General features: G+C 43.0%; 1 protein-coding gene across 4 annotated transcripts in view; it reads left to right on the top strand.

The window, feature by feature from the left end:
- The first annotated feature begins 11,891 nt into the window (after positions 1 to 11,891).
- The window catches only part of LOC122926663 (myocardin-like), a 42,687-nt gene continuing 29,862 nt past the window's right edge, over positions 11,892 to 24,716 (top strand). For all 4 annotated transcript variants that reach the window (XM_044278107.1, XM_044278108.1, XM_044278111.1 and 1 more), the window contains exon 1: positions 11,892 to 12,460. In XM_044278107.1, the coding sequence (XP_044134042.1) occupies positions 12,406 to 12,460 (55 nt within the window). In that variant the 5' untranslated portion in view covers positions 11,892 to 12,405. The remainder of the gene's footprint in view (positions 12,461 to 24,716) is intronic.

Raw genomic sequence — 24,716 nt, 5'->3', positions numbered from 1 at the left:
TTACTGCAGCAATACACAAGGTATAGCAACAATCTACCTGTGTGTATTAAAGAGAAATTGAGTGTCAAGCCTCAATCGTCGATTAATTTTCATGAATTCAATTTCCACACAGTTGGAATTTTTGGGGGGTTTGTTACATTTAATTAAACCAGTTTATATATATATATATATATATATATATATATATATATACACACACACAGGGTAGGGCAGCAATTTACCTATGAGTGATAAGGAGAAATTGAGTGTTACGCCTCAATCGTCAGTTTCTGTGAATTCCATTTCCACAATTTAAGTTTATTTTGGAATTGTTAAATCTAATTAAACCTACCTGTCAGTAATAACAAGAATTTGAGAATAAGGCTTTGCCCTTAATCATCCGTTAACAGGGCCGGCGCAACCATATAGGCGAACTAGGCGTTCGCCTAGGGCGCCGGACTGCTGGGTATTGCAGATGTGCTAGCGGCCATCTAGCAGCCCATGTCCTCAGCCTTATACACAAAATCCTGGTGACAGGTTCCCTTTAAGTGTTTGACTGAGTGAGTGTCTGCCTGTGTATTTATGTCAGTGAGTGAGTGTATGTATGTCTGTCTTTCTGTCAGTAAATGTATGTGTGTCTGTCATTGAGTGTCTGTGTGTGTATGTCAGTGAGTGAGTGTATGTTAAGGAGTGTGGATGTCTGTCGGTCAGTAAGTGTGTGTGTGTTTGTCAGTAAATATATGTGTGTGTTTGTCAGTGAGTATGCGTATGTTTGTCAGTGAGTATATGTGTGTGTTTGTCTGCCAGTGAGTGAGTGTCTGTCAGTGAGTTTCCGTGTGTGTGTGTTTCAGTGGGTAGGTGTATGTCTGTCAGAGAGTGTATGTGTGTCGGTGAGTATGTCTGCCAGTAAGTTTCTGTGTAAGTCATTCAGTGAGTGTCTGAGTGCGTGTCTGTCTGTCTGTCAGTGTGTGTGTGTGTGTCTGTCAGTGAGTGAGTGACATGTGGGGGCGGCAAAATGGATCTTTGCCTAGGGCGGCAAAAATCCTTGCACCGGCCCTGTCCGTTAATATTCATTTATTTCCTCACACAGTTGCAATTTAAAACCAGCATACAGGTGATCAGTTCCCCAGTACACAGGCTAGGGTAACAATTTAGTTAGGAGTGTTAACGTAATATTAAGGGTAAGGCCTCAATGGTCTGTTTATGTATATTCAGTTTCCACATGGTTGCAATTTAATTTCATTGAGGGGGTTCAGTTTAATTAAAGGGGTTATCCCATCAAAAGGATCATAGTTTAATTTGTCCAGGCTGCGACAATGATAATTTTCCTAAATATAATGTTTAAGCCAATTCCTACCCTTCTCACTAAAAACCTCCCCCTTTTACCTCACTGTTGTACTGTGTCCTCCCTTATTTACGGCCACCTTTCGCCGGCCGAATGCAATGGCCGCACGTGCGCGGCGAGCGAAACCATCTTCCAGTGTGTGGCTGCATTTCTTCCATGAACTCGCACGCCGCCGGCTGCGCATGTGTGATTCTTCATTCCCTTGTGCTGCTTCTGAAACAGAGCCACAGAATGCAGGACGTGAGAGGGTAGAGAAAGCGCTGCAGCGTCTCCCAGAATGAAGTTCGGCTATAACGGGAGCGCTCACTCAAGTAAAGGAGGCGGAGTCAACTGATCAACAGAGCGCTGACGAGCTGCCCATCAATAGAAAGGACAACGCCCCAGGAAATAGGCGTTAGTACAGAGCGAACAGGAGATGCTGCGATGAAATTAGAAGGTGGGATAACCCCTTTAAGCAGCATACTGTATATACATGATTACTATACCAATACAAAGGGTAGTTCACAACATTATCTGAGAGGCAAGAGAATCTCCCTGTTGACAACCTGTGTGAGAGCCCTCACCATTTGGACTGCCCTGACAAGGAGGTTGGGGAGGAGGCTGGTGACCCCATGCATACCTGTGTTGATGGTGGTGATAATAGTGCCACCTGTAGCCACAGCATTGGGCTGCGACAGTGGCAGTCAGGGCAGAACAGGGGAGAGGAGGGCAGGATCCCTACATGATATCTCACAGTCTGACAAAAGTGGCAGGGAGGGTGAGGTCAAGACCTGGGAGCCAGATCAGGGTGCTGAGGAGGCAACAGTGAATCAATGCAATCACTGAAGGGCAGTGGCGGCAGCAATAATTAGCTGAGGCCACATATCTCCCAAAGAACAGCCAGGACCACGTCTGCTTTCGGATCTGGTGATGTCACTGACGCTGGTGGGTTAGGCCCTAAACATGCGAGGGCTAAACCCAGCTCGGCGGCCTGTAGCTCTGTGAGAACAACTCCTGTATGTCAATTTTTCTCCACAACACGGGTACACAAAACCACAGCAGTGTGCAAGATTTGCAGGATTAAAACAACCTGTAGCCGTTCAAACAATTAAAGGTACCAGATGTCTATTGCAGCACATGAGGTTTTTCTTTTGGGAAAATAAAACTGGCAAGCATTCCTTCTTTTCCTGGTACTCTTTGTGGCAGCCAACCCTTATCCCCAAGTAGTGGGGTACTTTTGTCATCATCATCACCTAACCATGTAGCTTGTGTTGCAGTTGCTGGGGTACCATTGTAGTAGAGCCATGTACTCTCACGTGGATCACTCATTGCGATTCTCGCAATGCATCAAGCTACACTCCATGGTGGACACTTGAAACAACTGTTGCAAGCAGGGACAGTACATGTCTTTCATGGCCCACTAGGTCAATTTTTTTTGTGGCAGTGGAAAGGTAGCACCCCAGTAACATGGCCAGGTCCTTTTGACCCTCTCCCACCATATCATAGGGCTGGCTCTTACAGCAGGCACTTTTCTGCCTCCTCCACCTCCTCCCCCATGGACACGGTCTCGTCCTCAACAGCAGCATGGAACAGCATCACTCACACTACCCATCCATCCAATTACGTGTCAAGTCAAATGTTGCCACGCCTTGTTGGAGCTGATAGACCTCGCAGAGAGTAGCCACACCGGCGAGCAGTAGCTCAAGTACATCAAGCAACTTGCCAAGGTGGTCAGCGAAAATGGGCACAACGTCCTGGCCGCCCTGACCCTGGGGGAAATAACACATGCTGCCTGCATGGACTTTTAAAATAATGCACGGGCTTGCGCAAGGTGCTGGCAATGTACAGGAGACTGTCTTTTCAGCCATTCTTACGTGGTGCGGAATGCTCTTCTGGACTTGCAGCATCAGAATAGTATGCAGCTACACAGCTTAATCTGCGAGGGTCCAACTCACTGGAATTTAACATTATACATGCTCAAGCGTCTGTATGAGCAGCAGAAACAATTTGGTCATATACCAGACCGCCTCAGCAGTTATCATGTGTTGTTTCCAGATTGGGCAGTCGCAACTCATGCCGTTCATGCAGCAATTGTCTCTCATCCCCCTCATATGTATTTTGCAGAGATGCTGACGCTTATGCAACAGGTGGCCCTCTAGCTGTTGGGGACCCACAATGAGAAACTCCCATGGGGGAGGAGGAGGTGCTGCCACTTGAGCAGGAGGAGGACGAGAAGTAGGAGTTTGAAGAGAAAGAGGGTCATGATGATGAAGGTGACACCGGCCAACCATCGCGTTATGTATGGCTGCTGCGGCCACCTCCATTATGCCGCTGCTGTGACCTGCTAAACATCACGTTCCTTGCGGGTGCTGCTACTGCCACTTTCATGACGCTGCTGTGACCTGCTTACATTCATATTCTGCATGGCAATCGCAACCACTGCCTCCGTCATGCCACAGAGCCATCATGCCACTGTTGCGACCTACCGACCATCATCTTCCATAAGGCTGCTGCTGCATCCATCATGCTGCTGCCTTTCTGCCAACATGTATCATATGGCTGCTGCTTCAGCTGCTGCCGCTCCTCACTGTTAATCCCCTACTGCCAACACCATCAATGCAAAGAATTTGCCACCACTATCACTACTACTGTTGCTACTAATACCAATAGACTGCCTTGTATGTTCCATTCTATACTGCTCCTGCTGCCTCTACTATTGGGGTCGCATGCCACTATATCTATACCGTACCCTTTCCACATCCACATTGCATTGATGCTATTCCCAATTCAAGTGAGATTTTTTTTTAGGCCTGTGACAATGAACACTTGTGAATGACATAAGGGCAGGCATTCTGACCATGTCAAGGCATAATTTCTGGACATTTGGTCCCCCAAGCCACTTTTATCCCTTAACACCATGATAAAGGGCAATTTTTGTAAGCTTGTGTTTTTAAACACACTGTATGCTAATTACCAATACCTATGATGTCACTCAGAAAATGCACAAAGTTGCCGGCACTCAGACCCAGTAGACGCCCGCACGGGGAGGAGATGAATCCACAATATATAAAAAGAGTTCCCATCGAGCGTTCGTATTCTTCAATCAAATGCTTTTTATTTTATCCATACATCAGAACATATAACAATGGACGCGTTTCAGCTGACGAAGGCTGGACGGGCCGAAACGCGTCCATTGTTATATGTTCTGATGTATGGATAAAATAAAAAGCATTTGATTTGAAGAATATGAACGCTCTCTGGGAACTCTTTCTATATGATGTCACTCAGACATCATTCACTATTGCACTCATTGTGTTCCAGAGCTTGAGGAGGGAGGAGATGAAAATAATTCATAAAAAATAAGCAAAAAGAGATAACCAGTTTTCCTAAAAACTATGAGTCCTAGGGGTTATTTGAATGGGTCCATGATTCGTCCACACTGCAAAAAAATAGAACATGCTCTATTTTTTGCGGTGCGGAGGCACAGACAGAAACCCCATGGAAGAACTCTGAAGTGCTTCCATGGGGTTCCGTGCCTCCGTTCTGCACCAGACCTTCCAGATTCACTCGAATGGGTCCGCATCCGTGATGCAGTGCAAAAACAGCCGGGGCCTGTATATTATGGACCCGCTGTTTGTGGGCCGCAATATGAGCCTGGCTGGCACAGAAAAGAAAAGCCGGACCTAGTCAGCCACGCCCCCACCTTCATGAAGCCACGCCCTCATAACCGGCCGGGGAAAAAAACTGGGGGAGGAGAGGGAAGAACCTTCTGAATGGAAGGTGAGCGGGGGCAGCCGCGATGCTTCTCTCTCCCTTAGCCACAGGGAGCCATGTCTGCGGCTCTAGTGACTGACTGGATGTGAGAGAAGCGTCGGTCAGTTGCTGCAGCTCACTCTCAGACAGCGCTGTGCTGCTGTCTTAGCGTGAGCTGCTGAAAGGGTGGACATGCCTGTGTCCGTCCAGGCACTGTGCCGGACGGAGGACAGGGAGCCAGATAACTGGACTGTCTGGCCTCAAACTGGACGTCTGGCCACCCTAATGAGCCCTAAAGGCATATTCCACTCTCTAGATATTGATGACCTGTCCTCATTAATATCAGATTAGTGGGGGTCCAACACCTGGCAGCCCCATGGATCTGCTATTTTCAGAAGCTCCTGGTCCGGGAAACAACGCAGTGGATGGAGCCGGAAGCAGAAAGTTCCACCCACTGTGTAGTGGGTCATTCCCAGAGTACTTCATCTCTGCTCCGGTTTAGCGGCTGCCAAAGACAGTTGATCAGCGGCTGTACCTTAAGGGTACAGGCACACAAGTTGAGGTATAGTTTGGATTTTAAGTGCACAGTATGATCATTTATACTTATAGGGTGAAAATCTGCAGCCAAATCCAGGTCAAAATCCATAAGTAAATATGGCTTTTGCAGTGGACTCATCATGGTTTACCTGCTCCAAATGACAGTACATCCCATCCGGACTTATCTGAACATACTTTTGAGAATCAGATCTTATCACTGTCCCATCCGTACAGTTTAGCACCAGTGACTGTATTACAGCTGAACACTAAACTTCAGAAGTACACTTCAGCTGGTCCCTGAGCTTGTACTGGTCACTGCTTCAAATGATTGTTCTCTTTCTTCACGTCTTCAGCAAATTGGCCACCTGCTTGTGTGCTTCCTCTTGAAATAAAAGCTGCTGTCTGTGCAAGGACAGCTGGAAATCCTCCATACCACCAGCCCTGCTAGGGTTTAACAGCCAGCCTCACACTGTTGGTGTAGTTACAGTCGTTCAGCCTCTGCCCGATTGGACAGTGAGCTAGCAAAGGAGCGACAGGTGTGTGGTTAGGTGCTCAGAGGACAGACGTCCAAGGGTTTGTTTGTTAACCGGCATGCACATGTTACTGACTGTCACGGTGCTTAACATGGGGTCTGCTGATTAAACACAATATAACAGTGGTATATTGTCACAGATTTATTTATTTTTTGCACAGTGATCATTCAGTGAGTTAAAAGGGTTTACCCATTCCATAAAGTGATCTCATACGTCATCATTTTATGATTGTGGGAGTCTGACCACTAGGGCCATGATAACCAATCCTGAGGGAGACAAAATGTTCATACACATAAAATCCGTTGCAGATTCCATCACGGAAAACAGCCTTTTTCTGCTGTGAAATCCAGCACCTTAATGCCAACAATAGCTTTCCATTGACTTCAATGGAAAAGCACCCCCATGTACACACGGTTAGAAGCCAATTCTTTGTGGATTATGTATTGAAAATAACAGAGAAAAAAAAAATACACTAGCTTTTTTTAGAAGCGGTTTTAGTGGTGTTTCTGCCACCAAATACACTTCTGAATTATCCCATCTAAGGGCTGGATAAGAAAAACAACCTGTTTCCAGCTCCTAACATGCTACTGATTTGCTACCTTTTTCTGCGGTGGATTAGGCCTCATGCACACGACCGTATGTATTTTGCGGACCGCAAAAAACAGATCCGCTAAAAATACAGATGACGTCCGTGTGCATTCTGTATTTTGCGGAACGGAACAGCTGGCCCCTAACAGAACAGTCCTATTTTCGTCCGTAATGCGGACAATAATAGGACATGTTTTATTTTTTCGCGGAACGGAAATACGGACATACGGAAATGAAATGCACATGGAGTAACTTAGTTTTTTTTGCGGACCCATTGAAATCGAATAGTTCCGTATACAGTCCGCAAAAAAAAAAACTAAACGGAAAGAAAATACGTTTGTGTGCATGAGGCCTCAGAATCTAGAGTCTTTTCCTGCACAGAGGTGCTGCTGGCCACCTGGCTGTTCAGGACACTACAACAGGGCCTTATTCAAGTACTCTGCATCCATACAGCATCCCAGGATCGATACGGTTCCCAGACATTGGACCACAAATGACCATAAAGTGATAGCATATTCTAATGATATGCCATAACTTTGAGGTAGAAATAACCCTTTACTATAAGGCTGTGTTCACACTCACCGTTATTTGATCAGTTATTTCCATCAGTTATTGTGAACCAAAACCAGGTGTGGGTCAAATACACAGAACAGGTGCAGATCTTTCCATTACACCTTATCTCTAAATAGGCTTCACTACTGGCTTTGGCTCACAATAACTGATGAAAAACACGGATCAAATAACGGAAGTGTTAACTCAGCCTAACTCTTAGGTCACAAAGGCCACAAATCATATATTTACATAAATATGTAGAGACCCCTGAGGACCCAATGCAGAGGATGGTAGTGGTAGCGGCTCTGATGGGATGTTGTGTGACGATATACTCCTTCCGGCCTTTGCTCCCTGGGGATCGATGCAGTGGAAATGTAGTTTGAAGAATCAGGCCAGACGTATAACCGTCTCTTTACTGCAATGTAATATACAATGTACAGATTCTGGCACCAGTAGGTATGGTGTCTGGTTGGAGAGCTATTGATTGACACTAGCAGGCACTTTTAGATATAGGTATCCACTGTAAGAATCAGGCTTGATGTTAGTCTGGCCGGGTGGATTGGGTGATGGGCGTCTGAGCCATAGTCTCTCGTCTGCAGCAGGGCCTGTAAGGTCTCTTTCACACGAACGTGTGCGCTCCGTGGCCATATTGCGGTCCGCATTTACGGTTCTGCAATACACGGGCACCGTTCCATGTGCAATGGGTCCGCAAATCCAGAGATGCGGAATGGTGCGGAATGGAAGCACGGAACAGAATCCTACGGAAGCACTACGGAGTGCTTCCGTGGGGTTTGGTCCCGTACTTCCATTCCACAAAAAGATAGGACATGTTCTATCTTTTTGCGGACCGGACAGATCGCGGACCATTAAAGTGAATGGCTCCGCTAGCCGCTGCGGTTGCCCCACGGTGGGTGTTCGTGCAATGCGGCCCTCAATTTGGGGCCGCAATTCGTGTGCAAGAGGCCTAAAGCTTTATTTTACTTTATTTCTTGTCACACTGATGCTTTCTGGAAGCAGTAGTCTTGATATTGCTGATCTCTCTCGAGTGTTGGTCTCACACGAGAATTGGATTTGGTTATTAGGAGTAGAAGCTCTGACATGTGCTTACTCTTTCTTCTCTCTCTCAACTGGTACTCCCCCTGCTGCCAGAAAGTAGGACCAGCCAAATCCTAACAAGAGGGGAGGAACAGGGTGGTTAGCCCTGCTCCTGCCAACCATACCTTCCCTAGCTGGGACAAACAGGCAATACAATAAAATACACATACATACATTGGCAGATACTCCCAGATCTGGGGTACTGCAAATACAGCAATTCATTATTCATGTATTCATTCAATCAAGCATTTAGGCTAGTTTCACAATAGCACTATGCTCTTTGGCAGGCTGTTCCGGCAGCTCTCTTGATCCGGGTTAGCCGGATGTTACTGTCGGCCTCATTGACTATTCAAGCAGCGTTTTTTTGTCTGTCCAAATCCCAGTATAATTTCAGAGTAGCAGCTGGATCTCAGCTCTTTCCCATTATAGCCAATAGGGTCGACAGGCATTGTGGTAACCTTTGGCTATGCTGGATCCAGACCATAGCGCTAGTGACTCACTGATACAAATCCACCATTTATTTCTCTTGATCCATATGTATAAACAGGTATATCACAGAAGGGTAATAATCCACATGATGCAGATCATACAAGAAGGAACCATGTAGATTATGAACCCTACGTGACATACCTGTTTATGGATATGGATCAAGCGAAATCAAGTGGTGGCTTTGCACTGGTGAATGCTGGAATCATTTTCTTTCATGTGGACTCTGTGAATACGAGCCACCTACATATTACTTTGTTGAACTAGTCTACAAATCGGCACCAAAATCTGAGACAAAATCATTAAAGGGTCCGCATTCTGCACCATTTTCTACATTTCATAAGGTATTCTCCCTTGTTGGTCAAGTCTTTTGTAACGTCCATACAGAGGTTCTGTGTCAAATGGAGAAAACTATGGCACACCAAAGAATTATTTTCAAGTGATGCTTTAATACGTAATGTGCAATTTCACATCATTTTATACATAGTTTCCATCCAGAATATACATTAATATCAGAGGCCATGAAAATAGTCCGAACGTTTCGGCGGAAAACGAAAAGGGGTCTGAGTATCCCCATCTCAACATCTTCTTCTGGTCACTCATGCAGCCTGGCAGAATATCCCCATCTCAACATCTTCTTCTGGTCACTCATGCAGTCTGGCAGAATATCCCCATCTCAACATCTTCTGGTCACTCATGCAGTCTGGCAGAGTACCCCCATCTCAACATCTTCTTCTGGTCACTTATGCAGTCTGGCAGAATATCCCCATCTCAATATCTTCTTCTGGTCACTCATGCAGTCTGGCAGAATATCTCCATCTCAACATCTTCTTCTGGTCACTCATGCAGTCTGGCAGAATATCCCCCTCTCAACATCTTCTTCTGGTCACTCATGCAGTCTGGCAGAATATCCCCCTCCAAGCACCGTCCCTAACCGCACAACACTAGGGGCTCTGAAAGCTCTCTTTATATACCAATTCTAGCTGAACAACACCCTTCCAGTGGGAAGGATGGAGTGGAAAAGCTCAGCACAAACAGATACAATGTTTCAACTGCCTCCTCCTATAGACTTACATTAAAGCTTCAATGACACCTAATGCAAATGACACAGAAGATTTTTCAGACAAAAACAGGTTTTCAGATATAATAACATAGCAGCACCTGGGATTCAAAAGGTCAGGCTGTCTGGTTTTGGTGGTAAACAATGTCTGTTTTTCCCTCCGATACATGCTCTTTTTTAAACCTTATGGTACCGTAGTTGTGGCGAAATACCAGTCCCAAAAGTCTCTCAGTGTCCATTAACCCTTTCCACGGTGCTGTGCAAATTAACAGGGTATATATGCAGTATTGAACAGTATAATTCATTGCAAGCTAACCCTTTAAAGTGAAATTAAGTAAAAAGTTTATAAATTTGCATAGGGCAAATGTCCAGAATTTAAAGTACCCCTGCTCCAGGACACTACAGTCATATGTGTCCTTTATACTTTCTCTCCTTTTATAAAAAATCTGATTTTGTTTTTCAAAACTGCATGCATACCTGACTGTGTGGCCGTATCCTAAAACTATTACTATTAAGGCTTTTAAAAATCATTGTTGTTGTACATTTTAGGCTACTTTCACACTCTCTTTTGGTGCTGATCCGTCATGGATCTGCATAGACGGATCAGTTCAGATAATACAACCGTTCAGAACGGATCCGTTTGTATTCGGCTACATGAACACAACCGTAAGTGTTTTGCGGTCCGCAATTTGCGGATCCACAAAAAAAACGGATGACGTTCCGTATGGCATCCATTTTTTTGCGGATCCATTGTAATAATGCCTATCCTTGTCTGCAAACTAGAAAAAAATAGGACATGCACAAACTTTTTTGCAGAGCAACGAAACGGACATACTGATGTGCTGTCCGCGTTTTTTGCGGACCCATTGAAATTAATGGGTCCACATCCTATCCGCAAAAAAAACAGATCGGACACGGAAACAAAATACGGTCGTGTGCATGAGGCCTTATCTTTATCATAGCCAAGGCGGATTCCTATTGAACACCATTGAAAGTCAATGGAGGACGGATCCGTTTTCTATTGTGCCAGATTGTGTGTCAGAACGGATCCGTTTGGCTAAGTTTCATCAGACGGACACCAAAACGATGCAAGTAGCGTTTTGCTGTCCGCCTCCAAAGCGGAATGGAGATGGAACGGAGGCAAACTGATACATTCTGAGCGGATCCTTTTCCATTCAGAATGCGTTAGGGCAAAACTGATCCGTTTTGGACCGCTTGTGAGAGCCCTGAACGGATCTCGCAAACGGAAAGCCAAAACGCCAGTGTGAAAGTAGCCTTAATCTGCAACCTATATTGACAGGCTGCAGATTTATAATGTGGGTCAGTTTCCAAGTAGGCGTTTTATGCAGTGTGTGGATGGATAGGATTTTTAGTTTAAATTTTATCCGCTTCGCAGCCGCTGAGGAAAGCTGCCGATTTGTGGGCAAACCCTCAAAAGCTCCGTACAAACTTCATCAAATGGAACTGGACCTTTTTTTCTGTCGCACAGAAGAGTTAGGTATGAAATCCTAGGTGGACAATTACAGTGCGGACCCACACAGTGCGCTGCGCATGTCCTAATACGCTGCACAATGCATATACATTTTGTTTGCAATCCCCATAAAAAAGTTAACATTTTTGGTTTACTAAATGTCCCAAAATAGAATAAAAGCTCCAAATGATAGGAGGACACAGTTTTGTTTTTTCCTTTCAATGTATTCTGTAAGTCATATCCAAAGTTGGAAAATGATGTAAAAGCCAAAAAGATTTTTTTTCAATCCCATATCCCTCCGTGTCACAAAGAATTTGGTTTGTCAGTAACTGTAACTGTAACGCTGGGGGCTAGAAGGAGGTGTGTGAGCCTAGGAGCATCGTATGAAAGAAGAGCCCTGCTGATGCAGCACTGCATGCCTGCTGCAGAATTGTGGGGTGTCAAGTGTCAAAGCAGATGGCATTTTATCACACATGGAGGGGACAGACAGGCACAGGGGGCGGGCAAGAGGCCTTGGAGTACAGAGAGGACTTCTGCATCTCAAAGACAGTGAGAAGGGAGATCTTTGAACTAATGACGACATCTAGCAAAGCTCCCTAAGCCAATATCATTTGGGAATCTCTCTGGACTCACTCCCTTCTCCTTTCATTAACTTTTCCTTCCTATGTATTTACTGCTGACAAGATACAGATTGCTCCCGAAGCTTTTGCAGAAAAAAAAAATAAGTAGTCAAATAATTGAAGAAATTTCTGACAGCACAGAAGAACTCAAGCCTACGAAAAACTAGACTTCATGAAGGATTCATAAGGCCGAAAAAAGATTTATTCAACTTTTGTTTTTAATTTATTGACATTACAAATATTATTATCTTATTTATTTTTCTTCTTTCACCATATTTATTGATTTTTATTTTTCACCCTTGGATTTTTTTTTTCTTCGGTCAGCTCATTATTAAAAGGAAGCCATTACGTCTGTCTCTATACCTTTTATTCAGTCCATTGGGACAGCTGGGATTTCACCACCAAAAATGACCTTGCTGGCCTCGGAGCGCTCACTGCTTATCAGAAGCAAATTCCGTTCAGGTAAGGTGTTTTTTTTTGTAAATTACAAAAATCTTACCATTTGCACAAATATAGTCATGCTTTTAATCTTTGCTCGTACATGTCTGATATGCAGCAACAGATGACTTTTAAATATAGTGTGATACATAGTGAAGCTTCAGATGTGCGAAAACATTCTATATAATTTCACTGTCCTCATCCATAGCAAGAATTACTTGTAGGACCTGACAAATACTTACACCTAAAGTAATACCTACTGTATTTAGCGCAATTGTATGACTTATAGCAGCATAGGTCTGGGACTGAGTACAAATATATTGAAATACAGTTTCATAGGTTTGGATTATACTTTTGCCATACATTTTGGGAGATATATACATTGACTGTTAAGGGTACGGCCAATGCGGGCAGGTTTCCTGATGCGGTATTGGAAGCCAAAATCAGGAGTGAAGAGGAGAATTTATATCTGTCCTTTAGGGCTCATGCACACTATCGTAACCTGTTTTGCGGTCCACATATTGTGGATCAGCAAAACACGGATACTGGTCGTGTGCGTTCCGCATTTTGTGGAATGTCATGGCCTCTATAGAACATTTATATCCTTGTCCATTCTATTTTTTTGTAGATATCCGGATGAGGGCAGCACACGCTCTGCTGTCTGCATCTTTTGCGGCCCCATTGAAGTGAATGGGTCTGCATCTGACCCGCACAAAATGCAGATTGGATGCAGGAAAAAAATAGGTCTGTGTGCATGAGCCCTTTACTTTTTTATGATCCACTCCTGATTTTGGCTTCCAAAACTCCTTCAGGAAACCTGACCGTGTGGCCGAACCCTTAGGCCACCTGCACATGTTGCGGAATATGCGCATTTGTCCTGCGCAGATACCCACATGGAAAACCACAGCGCAGTACAGTACCAGCAAAGTGTAAATCTCATGTACACTTTGCAGATTTTATCTGTCAAAATCCACACCATGCCAATTATGTTTACGGTTTTAGCTGCGAATTTCACCCTTTTTGAATGAAGGATGAGATCTGCAGCAAAAGTGCATCAAATCTGCACCAAAACATGCTATTATGTATTGCGGTTTTTGGAGCGGTTTAAGTGCGGAAACGCACAGAAACCTGCCCTGAAATTCATGCAGATCTTCTGCACATTGACCTGCATCTGGGTGCAAGCACCAGAGGATTTCCCGTATGCATGCGGCTGAGGCCTCATGGACACGGCCGTGCTGTTCTTTGCGGTCCACAACCCTCGGATCCGCAAAAAAATTGAAGCCGCCTGTGTTGCCTTACGCAATTTTCGGAACGGGCGCCGGCAATATAAATGCCTATTCTTGTCCGCAAAGCGCAGACAAGAATAGGACGTGTTATATTTTTTAACAGGGCCGCGGAACGGAGTCACGGATGCGGACAGCACACGGAGTGCTGTCCACATCTTTTGCGACCCCATTGAAGTGAATGGGTCCGCATCCGAGCTGCCAAAACTGCGGCTCGGATGCGGACCCAAACAACGGTCGTGTGCATGAGGCCTGATGCTGCTCAGGGGCATTTATCACCCAAAGCTAGCTGTCCTTGTTAAAAAAAACATTATCCTCAACATATACCACCTGATGGAGGGCAATAGAAGACTTCTCTCCTGGTATCAGGTATAATGGGAGCTGATGCGCGCTAGGAGCTTCCCCAGTGCATGCATGCAGCTGAAATGCAATTTGAAACGAGTCTTATGAATACTCTAATATTTATAAACCTCATTCTAAATACAAGACAAGAAGATATGTGCATGGTATATGCATAACCTACTATTATACAGCGTGACTTGCCTCACAGAAGCTGGACACTGTACATTAGCAGATGAGACTTTAACAGCTGTTTCTTTTAGGAATAGTTCCTTCCCCCATAGCTGCAGTTGTCTTGTAGACACATAGGGAGGATTCATGGGTAGAACTACCAGGGTAGCAGGCACAGCAGCTGCCATGGGGCCCCGACAACTAAGGGGCCCATTTCAGCTGAGACATAAGGTGCAGTTGGTAATAAAATGTATATAAGGTGCCGTGAAAAACTCAATATGACCCCATTCTAAGTTTTACTATGGAGCCTCATGGTTACTTCTGCTGTTTGCAGTATTCCTTCTGTTCCGCAGTACTTTGTACGTTTTTCTTGTGCTGTGACATCACTACATTATTCCTGCACTGTGACATCATATGCGCATCATTCTTGTCTGTGACATCACTGTTTCTATAATTCCAGTGTTCATCATCACTGAGTAGATTATCCCTGCACGGTGACATCACAGTCTTTATTATCTCTGTACTGTGACATCACTGTGTGTATCATTCGCTATTGCTATATCACCTTGGATGCGATCCCTATATTGTGACTTAATTGTGCACATTAATCCACTATTATTACCTCACCTTGTACGTAATCCCTGTACTGTGACATCCCTGTTTGCATTATCTCTGCACGGTGACATCACTGTGGGCTTTATTCCTGTACTGTGACATCACTGTGTGCATTATCCGCTATTGCTATATCACCTTGCATGCTATCCTTATATTGTGACTTCACTGTGCACATTATTCCACTATTATAACATCATCTTGTACATTATCCGTGTACTTTGATATTACTGTGTGCTTTATTCCACTATTATTACCTCACCTAGTACAGTATGTTTTCCCTGTACTGTGACATCGCTGTGTGTTATCCCTGTACTATGACATCACTGTGTGTTATCCCTGTACTATGACATCACTGTGTGCATTATTCCACTATTATAACATCATCTTGTACATTATCCGTGTACTTTGATATTACTGTGTGCTTTATTCCACTATTATTACCTCACCTAGTACAGTATGTTTTCCCTGTACTGTGACATCGCTGTTTGTTATCCCTGTACTATGACATCACTGTGTGCATTATTCCTGTACTATGACTGTGTGCCTTAGCCTTGTGCTAAGGCACACAGTCATAGTACAGGAATAATGCACACAGTGATGTCATAGTACAGGGCTTTTCTGAACATGTTGTTGAAAGTGGTCATGGTGGGACAGGTTTTGCTATGGGACTTCATGGTTACTTGTTACCCCTGGATGGATTTGGCAATACTGACATTTCATAAGGCAATCTAATACTGAAAATTGCCGGATAAAAATTGCCACATTTAATAAAAGGCACATTTCTCTATTAAATCTTGTGCATTTTGTCTTAAAGCCAGAATGGGAAATCTACACCTCCTACAGTATCGGCAGGCCTAGAATCGCATCACAATTTCTGTCATCATCCAGCTTTATGGTCAAAACAAAGCACTCTCCCTGTTCATGCTAATAATATGAAATATTCATAGTAAAATTGTTATACTTTAGATCTCAGTGCTTTCCAGTCCAGTCTTCAGTGGCAGCTCCTGGAAAGCGCTTCTCCTCTATTATACCGTGTCTTTGATTGTGAGGTCCAGGAGGACCATTGAAATATGGCCACATTGTCTAATGAGAAATTTCAATACTATGTTACTTGCCTATTAAAAAATAAACGCTATATTGAGACAAACTGAAAATTGGATTTTGAATGAATATTTCATATCCTGGAGAACACTTTGAAGGTTTGATCATTGGATGTGAGACATTCCCTTCATTTAGCACCTCCCCATATACACAGTCCATTTAACTTTAATTCTCCGGCTTCAAAGAAGTTGTCCCAGTACAGCAACTTATCCCCTTATCACAGGATAGGGAATAAGTGTCTGACTGCTGGGGCCCCAGCTGGTCACGAGAATGGGGGCCGCGTTCCCCCCAGTTCAATGGATCGGCAGACATGCATGCGTCTCCGCCACTTCTTTCTGGTGATATTAGTACAGGCACCTGGCAATCTCCAAAAGCTCCACAGAGTCGAATAGAGCAGCAGTTGGCATGTGCGTATGTTTCTCCATTCTCGTCATCAGTCCTATGGAAAGGGGAAAACTCCTTGAAAGCTAATACATTTGTCCGGCTGATGGAGACCTTGCCCCTTTCAGTTAAACCCACCCAGTCTTTCGCTCCAATTTTTAAAATTCACGAGAAGGCGAGAAAAGTTGCAAATTATTGCACAGTTTTCACCTTTCTAACACCTCAAAACTCTTACAAATAGCTTCATGAATTCTGCGCATAGTGACGAGGGGAACGTCCTCCACTTACCGCTCAATGTAGGTTAAATGTAACATTATCCTGGGTCTGATCACTAACCATCCTCACTGGAACAGGTCAGTTCATTGCCTTCAATTACAGTACACGCAAGCCATGTCCTAGTGCTTCACAGTGCTGTGTTCACCTTCACCATTCAATCTGTCATTGTCTATTAAGATTAATATTTAGGATTTTGAAGGTCCAGGAAATGTTATTCTCTACAGATTCTACAAACTGAATCTGGAACCTTTAAAAAAAAAAAAAATCTATCCTCTGTAGTGTGCATCAGAGAACTGATATGATTGTCACTATATATATATATATATATATATATATATATATATATATATATATATGGTTGGACCCTCCAAAACTGCTGACAGCACTAGTTGAGGGAAGCGGGAGAACTGTACCATTTGTTCAGCTTTCATTATCTGTAGTGGAGTGAATATGTGCTTTCATTCTGCCTGGCACTGCAACTTAAAGGGCATCTGTCCGCAGATTTGTACCTATGACACTGGCTGACCTGTTACATGTGCGCTTGGCAGCTGAAGGCATCTGTGTTGGTCCCATGTTCATATGTGCCCTAACTGCTGAGAAAAGTTAAGTTTTAATATATGCAAATGAGTCTCTAGGAGCAACCAGGGTGTTGCCATTACATCTAGAGGCTTCATTTCTTCTGCATCTGCTATGCCCTCTCCATTTTAATTGACAGGGCCCGTGTGATCACATTTACACTGCCTGGTCCTGTCAATCAAAGTGGAGAGGGAACAGCAGTTGCAGAGACAGCAGAGTCTCTAGGTGTAACGGTAACATCCCCATTGCTCCTAGAGGCTCATTTGCATATATTAAAACTTTATTTTTCTCAGAAATGCGGACACATAAGAACATGGGACCAACACAGATGCCTTCAGCTGCCAAACACACATAACAGGTCAGCCAGTCTAAATGCAAAATGTATCTAACAAGCTGCATAAAACAATTCCTATCTTTCTGCCTGAGTGTGTTTCAGTCCTTCATCTAAAGCTGGTTTCATACATGACTTCTCTAGATGTAAAAAACTACATCCATAGCCATAATCTTACTTTCTGCTGTGATTTTCCATGGTTGCAGCTTTTGCTAAAGATTTTGCTTATCATATTGTGATAGAGATTAGAGATGGGCTTGCGGTTCGCACCGAACTTTGCTCGTTCGCGGTTTGCCGAACATGCGAACATATGGAGATGTCTGCCGGTGCCATATTCTTTTACATTGTGAAGAACTTTCACCCATGACACATCCATCAGGTGGGACAGGACAGTTAATTGAGACATTTCAGCACATGGACATACCCCCTACCTTATAAACAAACCCAATCTGGTCGCCATTTTACATTTATTCTTTTGCCAGTGTAGGGAGAGGTTGCTGTGTGTAGCAGGGACAGACTGTTAGGGACACCAAACGCTAGCTAATAGGGCCACAAAAGTCATTTTAAGGACTGGTATAGGTGTGCTATCGATAGGTGTGACTTACTGAGAGGTATAATATACTTATAATATACTTTCTAACATAGAAAGTATTATTGTGCATTTGTATTGTGCAGCAGTTGTGTGCGGTTCTGCTGAGACACTGCAGCTACACAGAGTGACAAACGCTATTGGAACAAATAATTTCTACAGGTGTGATTTACCAGTTGTCCCCCAAAAAGCTGATTGAAGCAGGGGTGTTATATACCAATAATATACTTTCTATATAGTGCAGTTGGGTACTGCAGTATGATTACAGTTTTTTAATGCCATACTACTTTTGCACTTTTTCTCCCAGGCTGTGACGCTCTCCACTGTGATTGGACAGCGCTACAGCCAAGGAGAAGGAGATGCCTATTGAGAAACCCTGGCATCTCCTCCTCCCTGTTCCGATGCTCAGTATTAGCATACTGAGCGGGAGAAATCTGGCGGGGCACAGCGGGGCGTAGGAGGCATATTTAAAAAAAATCAAGCAGGGTGGCAGCATCAGCAGTACCCAGCAAGTACAGGTATATATCTCCCTTAATAAAATCGCATGAAAGGTCCTCTTTAAAGTCAAGGAATACTCCTCACTGAACCGTAATCACTGCTGATCCGATGCTTCTCGGGCCTTTCATCAGTCTCTACTTCCTAGCCCCTCTCAGCCAATAAGCAGCTGAGGTGGGTCACTACTGCAGCCAGTCTAGTGATCGGCTGAGAGGTCACATTTCCTGTGTGTCAACAGTGATCAGAAAATAGAGACTAGAGGGGGTCCTGTAAAGCACTGGAATGGGAGTGGTGAGGTGAGTATGTCTTCTTTTACTGTTTTAAAGCCATTCTGACCATTTTTTCAAACTTCTTAAAAAAAAATCAAAAACAATGTTTTGCCAGTTATCTCCATTTAAACGTCTTGTCCAATCTAGCAATTTCTAGCAATATAGAGATCATAGCAATGTTCATACCATGAATTTGCTCCAAACACTTCTTTGTGTTAATGTCCTCCATAGTAATGTCTACATGATATTTTCCTAAGATCTAAATACCTTTTGATCGATGAGATTAGGATGTCCAAATGTGTTTAAATTCCCAGACCTTGTCAGCATTGCTGCCTGTCTGTTTGTAAATTTGATACAGATGCCAAAATGTAACTGCTGTTGTTTGTGGGTGTCAAATCAAATGACTTAGCCTTAAAATCACCAGCTGGTGCTAAACATTTGGATACCCTTTAAAGCAAATGTTCTGTGTAATCCAAAAGAGATAAAAGTCAAAGCATGAGGGTTATCGGTATGTGAATGCTTATACAGTTTTATCATGGAATCTGAATGATTGCGGTGAGAAGAAATTGTAGAACTTTATTTAGGTAAGTGAACAAAGGTCTTTTAGGGTCACCAATGTCAACAGGCCAGATATTTGACAACTGATATAATTACTTATAGATTATTATATTACCTGTCAGTTAAAACCTCTATAGATATTTCTGCGCTTACGAGAACAATCCCCACACTGGCTGTGAATTATATGATTTTTTTCATTGCCCTCCTCCTCACTACCTATACGTGCAAGACTTTCGATCTGTATGTGGAGGCCCATTTAGAAATATATATTTAGTAGCCCCAAAAACTTCTCCAGATGGGCTGTACGGTTTATATTTTTTAAGTAATTGATTCACTTATGGAATAGGAATTATGTACTTAAACAATGGGCTAACTGAATAGGAGTAAATATGGTGTGAGGTTTTTTTTACTCCTTTTTTGACCCTTGGCAATCAGTTACCAACAGGGTTAGTTTCATACTTGCCAACATTTGAAAGTTGGCCTGCAGGTGAATGCTTTCTGCAACAAAGCACGCCTCCAGATATTTCCTGGGGGTAGACATACACCCTATGTATTATTCTGCATTTCACCTATTTTGTTTGTCTCACCCCCAATGCACTTTGGGCACCGGGGCTGCATCTAATGAGGCAGAATCCCAGCGTCACATACATTTATAGCACTAAGGGCAGCCCTCCATGCTGTTCCAGTTGTCTGGGAGGTCTCTCCTTTTTCCAGTAGAGTTGACAAGTCTAGTTATTCATTGATGCTTGAATAAAAATCATGGTGGAATCATTATTACTATTACGGGTATTGCAACAACGTGTTTGCTTTCTTTTTTTCTTTGTATACAGTGGCTGCTTGTCTCTAGGTGATATTATCATAATGTTAATAATGTTTTTTGTTTTGTTTTTTAAAGTAAAACACACAAAGGAGATAGCAATAAAGAATTTAAGAGACAGACATAGGGTGTCATTTACGACCAGAGATACAGTCCTGATCAAAAGTTTAAGTCCACTTGAAAAGGGCAAAAAATCATATTTTACATTGTTGGATCTTAACAAGGTTCCAAGTAGAGCTTAAACATGCAACAAGAAGAAATGAGAGCATTCAATTAATTGAAAATAACGATTAAACTGAAACAGGCTGTTTTTCAGCTGATCCAAATTTTAGGACCTCCTGCCTTTAAAAGGCCAAATCTGTGCAAACATGTGGATTCATTTTCTGTCAGGTAGTCACACGCTGTGATGGCAAAAGCAAAAAAAACTCTCCCTGTTTGAACGTGGTCAGGTTGTTGAACTGCATAAGCAGGGTCTCTCACAGAGCGCCATCGCTGCTGAGGTGGGACGCAGTAAGACAGTCATTTGGAATTTCTTAAATGATCCTGAGGGTTATGGAACAAAAAAGTCAAGTCGAAGACCCCAAAAAATTTCATCAGCACTGAGCAGGAGGATCCAATTGGCTGTCCGTCAAGACACTGGACGATCCTCGACCCAAATTAAGGCCCTTACTGGTGCTGACTGCAGCCCCATAACCATCAGATGGCATCTGAGACTGAAAGGCTTCAAAAACAAAAAACGTCTTCAAAGACCTCGTCTCTTTGAACGCCACAGAACTGCTCGTTTGGACTATTCTCTGATGAGAAAAAATTTAACCTTGATGTTCCTGACGGTTTCCAACGTTACTGGCATGACGAGCAGATCCCACCTGAGATGTTTTCTAAGCGCCACAGTGGAGGAGCGCCATAGTGGTCTGGGGTGCTTTTTCCTTCATTGGAACAATGGAGCTTTAGGAAGTGCAAGGGCGTCAAACTGCCGCTGGATATGTCCAGATGTTGCAGAGAGCATTCCTCATGACTGAGGGCTCTCGTCTGTGTGGTAACGACTGGGTCTTTCAACAGGATAACGCTACAGTACACAACCCCGCAGGACAAGGGACTTCTTCCAGGAGAATAACATCACTCTTTTGGCCCATCCTGCATGTGCCCCTGATCTAAATCCAATTGAGAACCTTTGGGGATGAATGGTAAGGGAAGTTTACAAAAATGGACAACAGTTCCAGACAGTAGATGGCCTTCGTGCGGCCGTCTTCACCACTGGGAGAAATGTTCCCACTCGCCTCATGGAAACGCTTGCATCAAGCATGCCGAAACAAATTTTGTAAGTGATAAACAATAACAGCGGAGCTACTTATTACTGGGTTCATGTTTGGAAGTTGGATTTCTGTTTCGGAGGGGTTTAGGGATTTTCTGGAGGTGTGGTCCTAAACGTTTGATCAGCTGAAAAACAGCCTGTTTCAGTTTATTTGTTTTCATTAAATTGAATGCTCAAAAAATGTTTTGTCTCACTCCCATTTCTTCTTGTTGCATGTTAAATTCTACTTGGAACCTTGTTAAGATCCAGCCATGCTAAATATGATTTATTGCCATTTTTCAAGTGGACTTAAACTTTTGATCAGGACTGTATTAGGAGTATTTCTGGCACAGATTGTGGCGCAAACATTAATTGCACAGCAATCTATGACTTTTCCCCCGTTCATGCCATATCGAAAAAAAATGGTTAGGAGTGGGCAAGCAAGGAGACAGGCCGACAGGCCCATCTCATTTACCATTTTCCATGTCTGTTTTAGGTGTAGAAAATGGTCTAAATGTAAGACGGCTGGAAAGCTGTCTCACATTTAGACTGGCGCTGAATACGCCAAAGTTATATAGAGGCCGGTGCCTCTACATAACTTTGGTGGATCCAACACCAGGGCAGGGGCTAAAACGCTGGTCTTAATAAATGATACCCATAATGCTTAGATGCTACTACAGTAGGTGGTAACACTGCACTGTATAAGTGCTGATCCTCAATAAACTAATTTTCCCCATGTTAAATAACTGGAAGAATTTGTAGCGGCCTATTACACTAGTATATGAACGGACTTTTAAATGTATATACAGTTGCAATAAAAAGTATGTGAACCCTTTAGAATGATATGGATTTCTGCACAAATTGGTCATAAAATGTGATCTGATCTTCATCTAAGTCACAACAATAGACAATCACAGTCTGCTTAACTAATAACACACAAAGAATTAAATGTTACCATGTTTTTATTGAACACGCCATGTAAACATTCACAGTGCAGGTGGAAAAAGTATGTGAACCCCTAGACTAATGACATCTCCAAGAGCTAATTGGAGTGAGGTGTCAGCCAACTGGAGTCCAATCAATGAGATGAGATTGAAGGTGTTGGTTACAGCTGCCCTGCCCTATAAAAAACACACACCAGTTCTGGGTTTGCTTTTCACAAGAAGCATTGCCTGATGTGAATGATGCCTCGCACAATAGAGCTCTAAGAAAAACTATGATTAAGAATTGTTGACTTAATTGTTGCAAGTGTGCAATTGTTGACATAATGCTGGAAGGGGTTATAAAAGTATCTCCTTGCTGTTCATCAGTCCACGGTAAGACAAATTGTCTATAAATGGAGAATGTTTAGCACTGCTGCTAAATGAGGTGAAGAAGAATCCTTGAGTGTCAGCTAAAGACTTACAAAAGTCTCTGGAATATGCTAACATCCCTGTTAGTGAATCTACGATACGTAAAACACTAAATAAAAATGGATTTCATGGGAGGATACCACAGAGGAAGCCACTGCTGTCCAAAAATGTCCCAAAATAACATTGCTGCACGCTTACAGTTTGCACAAGAGCACCTGGATGTTCAACAGAAGTACTGGCAAAATATTCTGTGGACAGATAAAACCAAAGTTGAGTTGTTTGGAAAAAACACACAACACTATGTGTGGAGAAAAAGAGACACAGCACACCAACATCAAAACCTCACCCCAACTGTGAAGTATGGTGGTGGGGGCATCATGGTTTGGGGCTGCTTTGCTGCGTCAGGGCCTGGACGGATTGCTATCATCGAAGGAAAAATGAATTCCAAAGTTTATCAAGACATTTTGCAGGAGAACTTAAGGTCATCTGTCCACCAGCTGAAGCTCAACAGAACATGGATGTTGCAACAGGACAACGAACCAAAGCATAGAAGTAAATCAACAACAGAATCGCTTAAACAGAAGAAAATATGCCTTCTGGAGTGGCCCAGTCAGAGTCTTGACCTCAACCCAATTGAGATGCTGTGGCATGACCTTAAGAAAGCGATTCACACCAGACATGCCAAGAATATTGCTGAACTGAAACAGTTCTGTAAAGAGGAATGGTCAAGAATTACTCCTGACCGTTGTGCACGTCTGATCTGCAATTACAGGAAACGTTTGACTGAAGTTATTGCTGCCAAAGGAGGTTCAACCAGTTATTAAATCCAAGGCTTCACATACTTTTTCCACCTGCACTGTGAATGTTTACATGGTGTGTTCAATAAAAACATGGTAACATTTAATTATTTGTGTGTTATTAGTTTAAGCAGACTGTGATTGTCTATTGTTGTGACTTCGATGAAGATCAGATCACATTTTATGACCAATTTGTGCAGAAATCCATATCATTCCAAAGGGTTCACATACTTTTTCTTGCAACTGTAAAAAAATGTTTGTACTATTTCATAAATCAGTAATCTAATTTAAAATAATCAATAAACATACAAAAAAAATGTAATAGCCTTTTTTCTTAAAATCTTCTGCTTGCTTAATCATACATTAAACTATATAGTGTAATATGTAGATGATGGTCCTGAAAATCAAGTGCAGAGTAGAGGCATTACAGATACAGATATCGTCAGCATTATTTTGACACCAGCTGAGCCAGGTTCTTCGCTATAAATGGGTCGCCTAGCCTTTTTTACATGATGGTCTATCTTCAGGACCAGCGCTAGGTGATCGATACAGGCCTGGCACCCTGCACCCCCAAAGATCAGCTGTTCGGGTGTAGCTCCAGCACTAGAACTAGACAACTACAACCAGAAAGACTATATAAAAAACTGGACATCCAATATATATATATATATATATATATATATATAATACAACAGTTTTTATTTAGCACCACAGCATTAAACTCTTGTATACAATAGAAATCTTATATAGGGCTAAATAGGTCCATACAGAAATGTGTGCAAACTAGTCTTCAATAAGGACAATCATGAATGCCTGGACAACCCACAAATGAATTAATAAATATACACACTGTGCTAAAAAAAAGTGCATAATGGTTATTATCCATAATATGAAAACAGGCATCCAGGTCCAAGTAAGCCAATTACATAATGTGGTTCACAATATATATATATATACATTCAAGGAAAAATCAACGCAGCACTCTTCCTGTAAAAAAACGCAGTGTCTTTATTCACACATGTGACACAAAAATAGGCAA

The sequence above is a fragment of the Bufo gargarizans genome, chromosome 2 (genome assembly GCF_014858855.1).
Source record: "Bufo gargarizans isolate SCDJY-AF-19 chromosome 2, ASM1485885v1, whole genome shotgun sequence".
NCBI lineage: Eukaryota > Metazoa > Chordata > Amphibia > Anura > Bufonidae > Bufo > Bufo gargarizans.
Note: the sequence above shows the minus strand (reverse complement) of the source record. Positions and strands in the feature narration are given on the sequence as shown.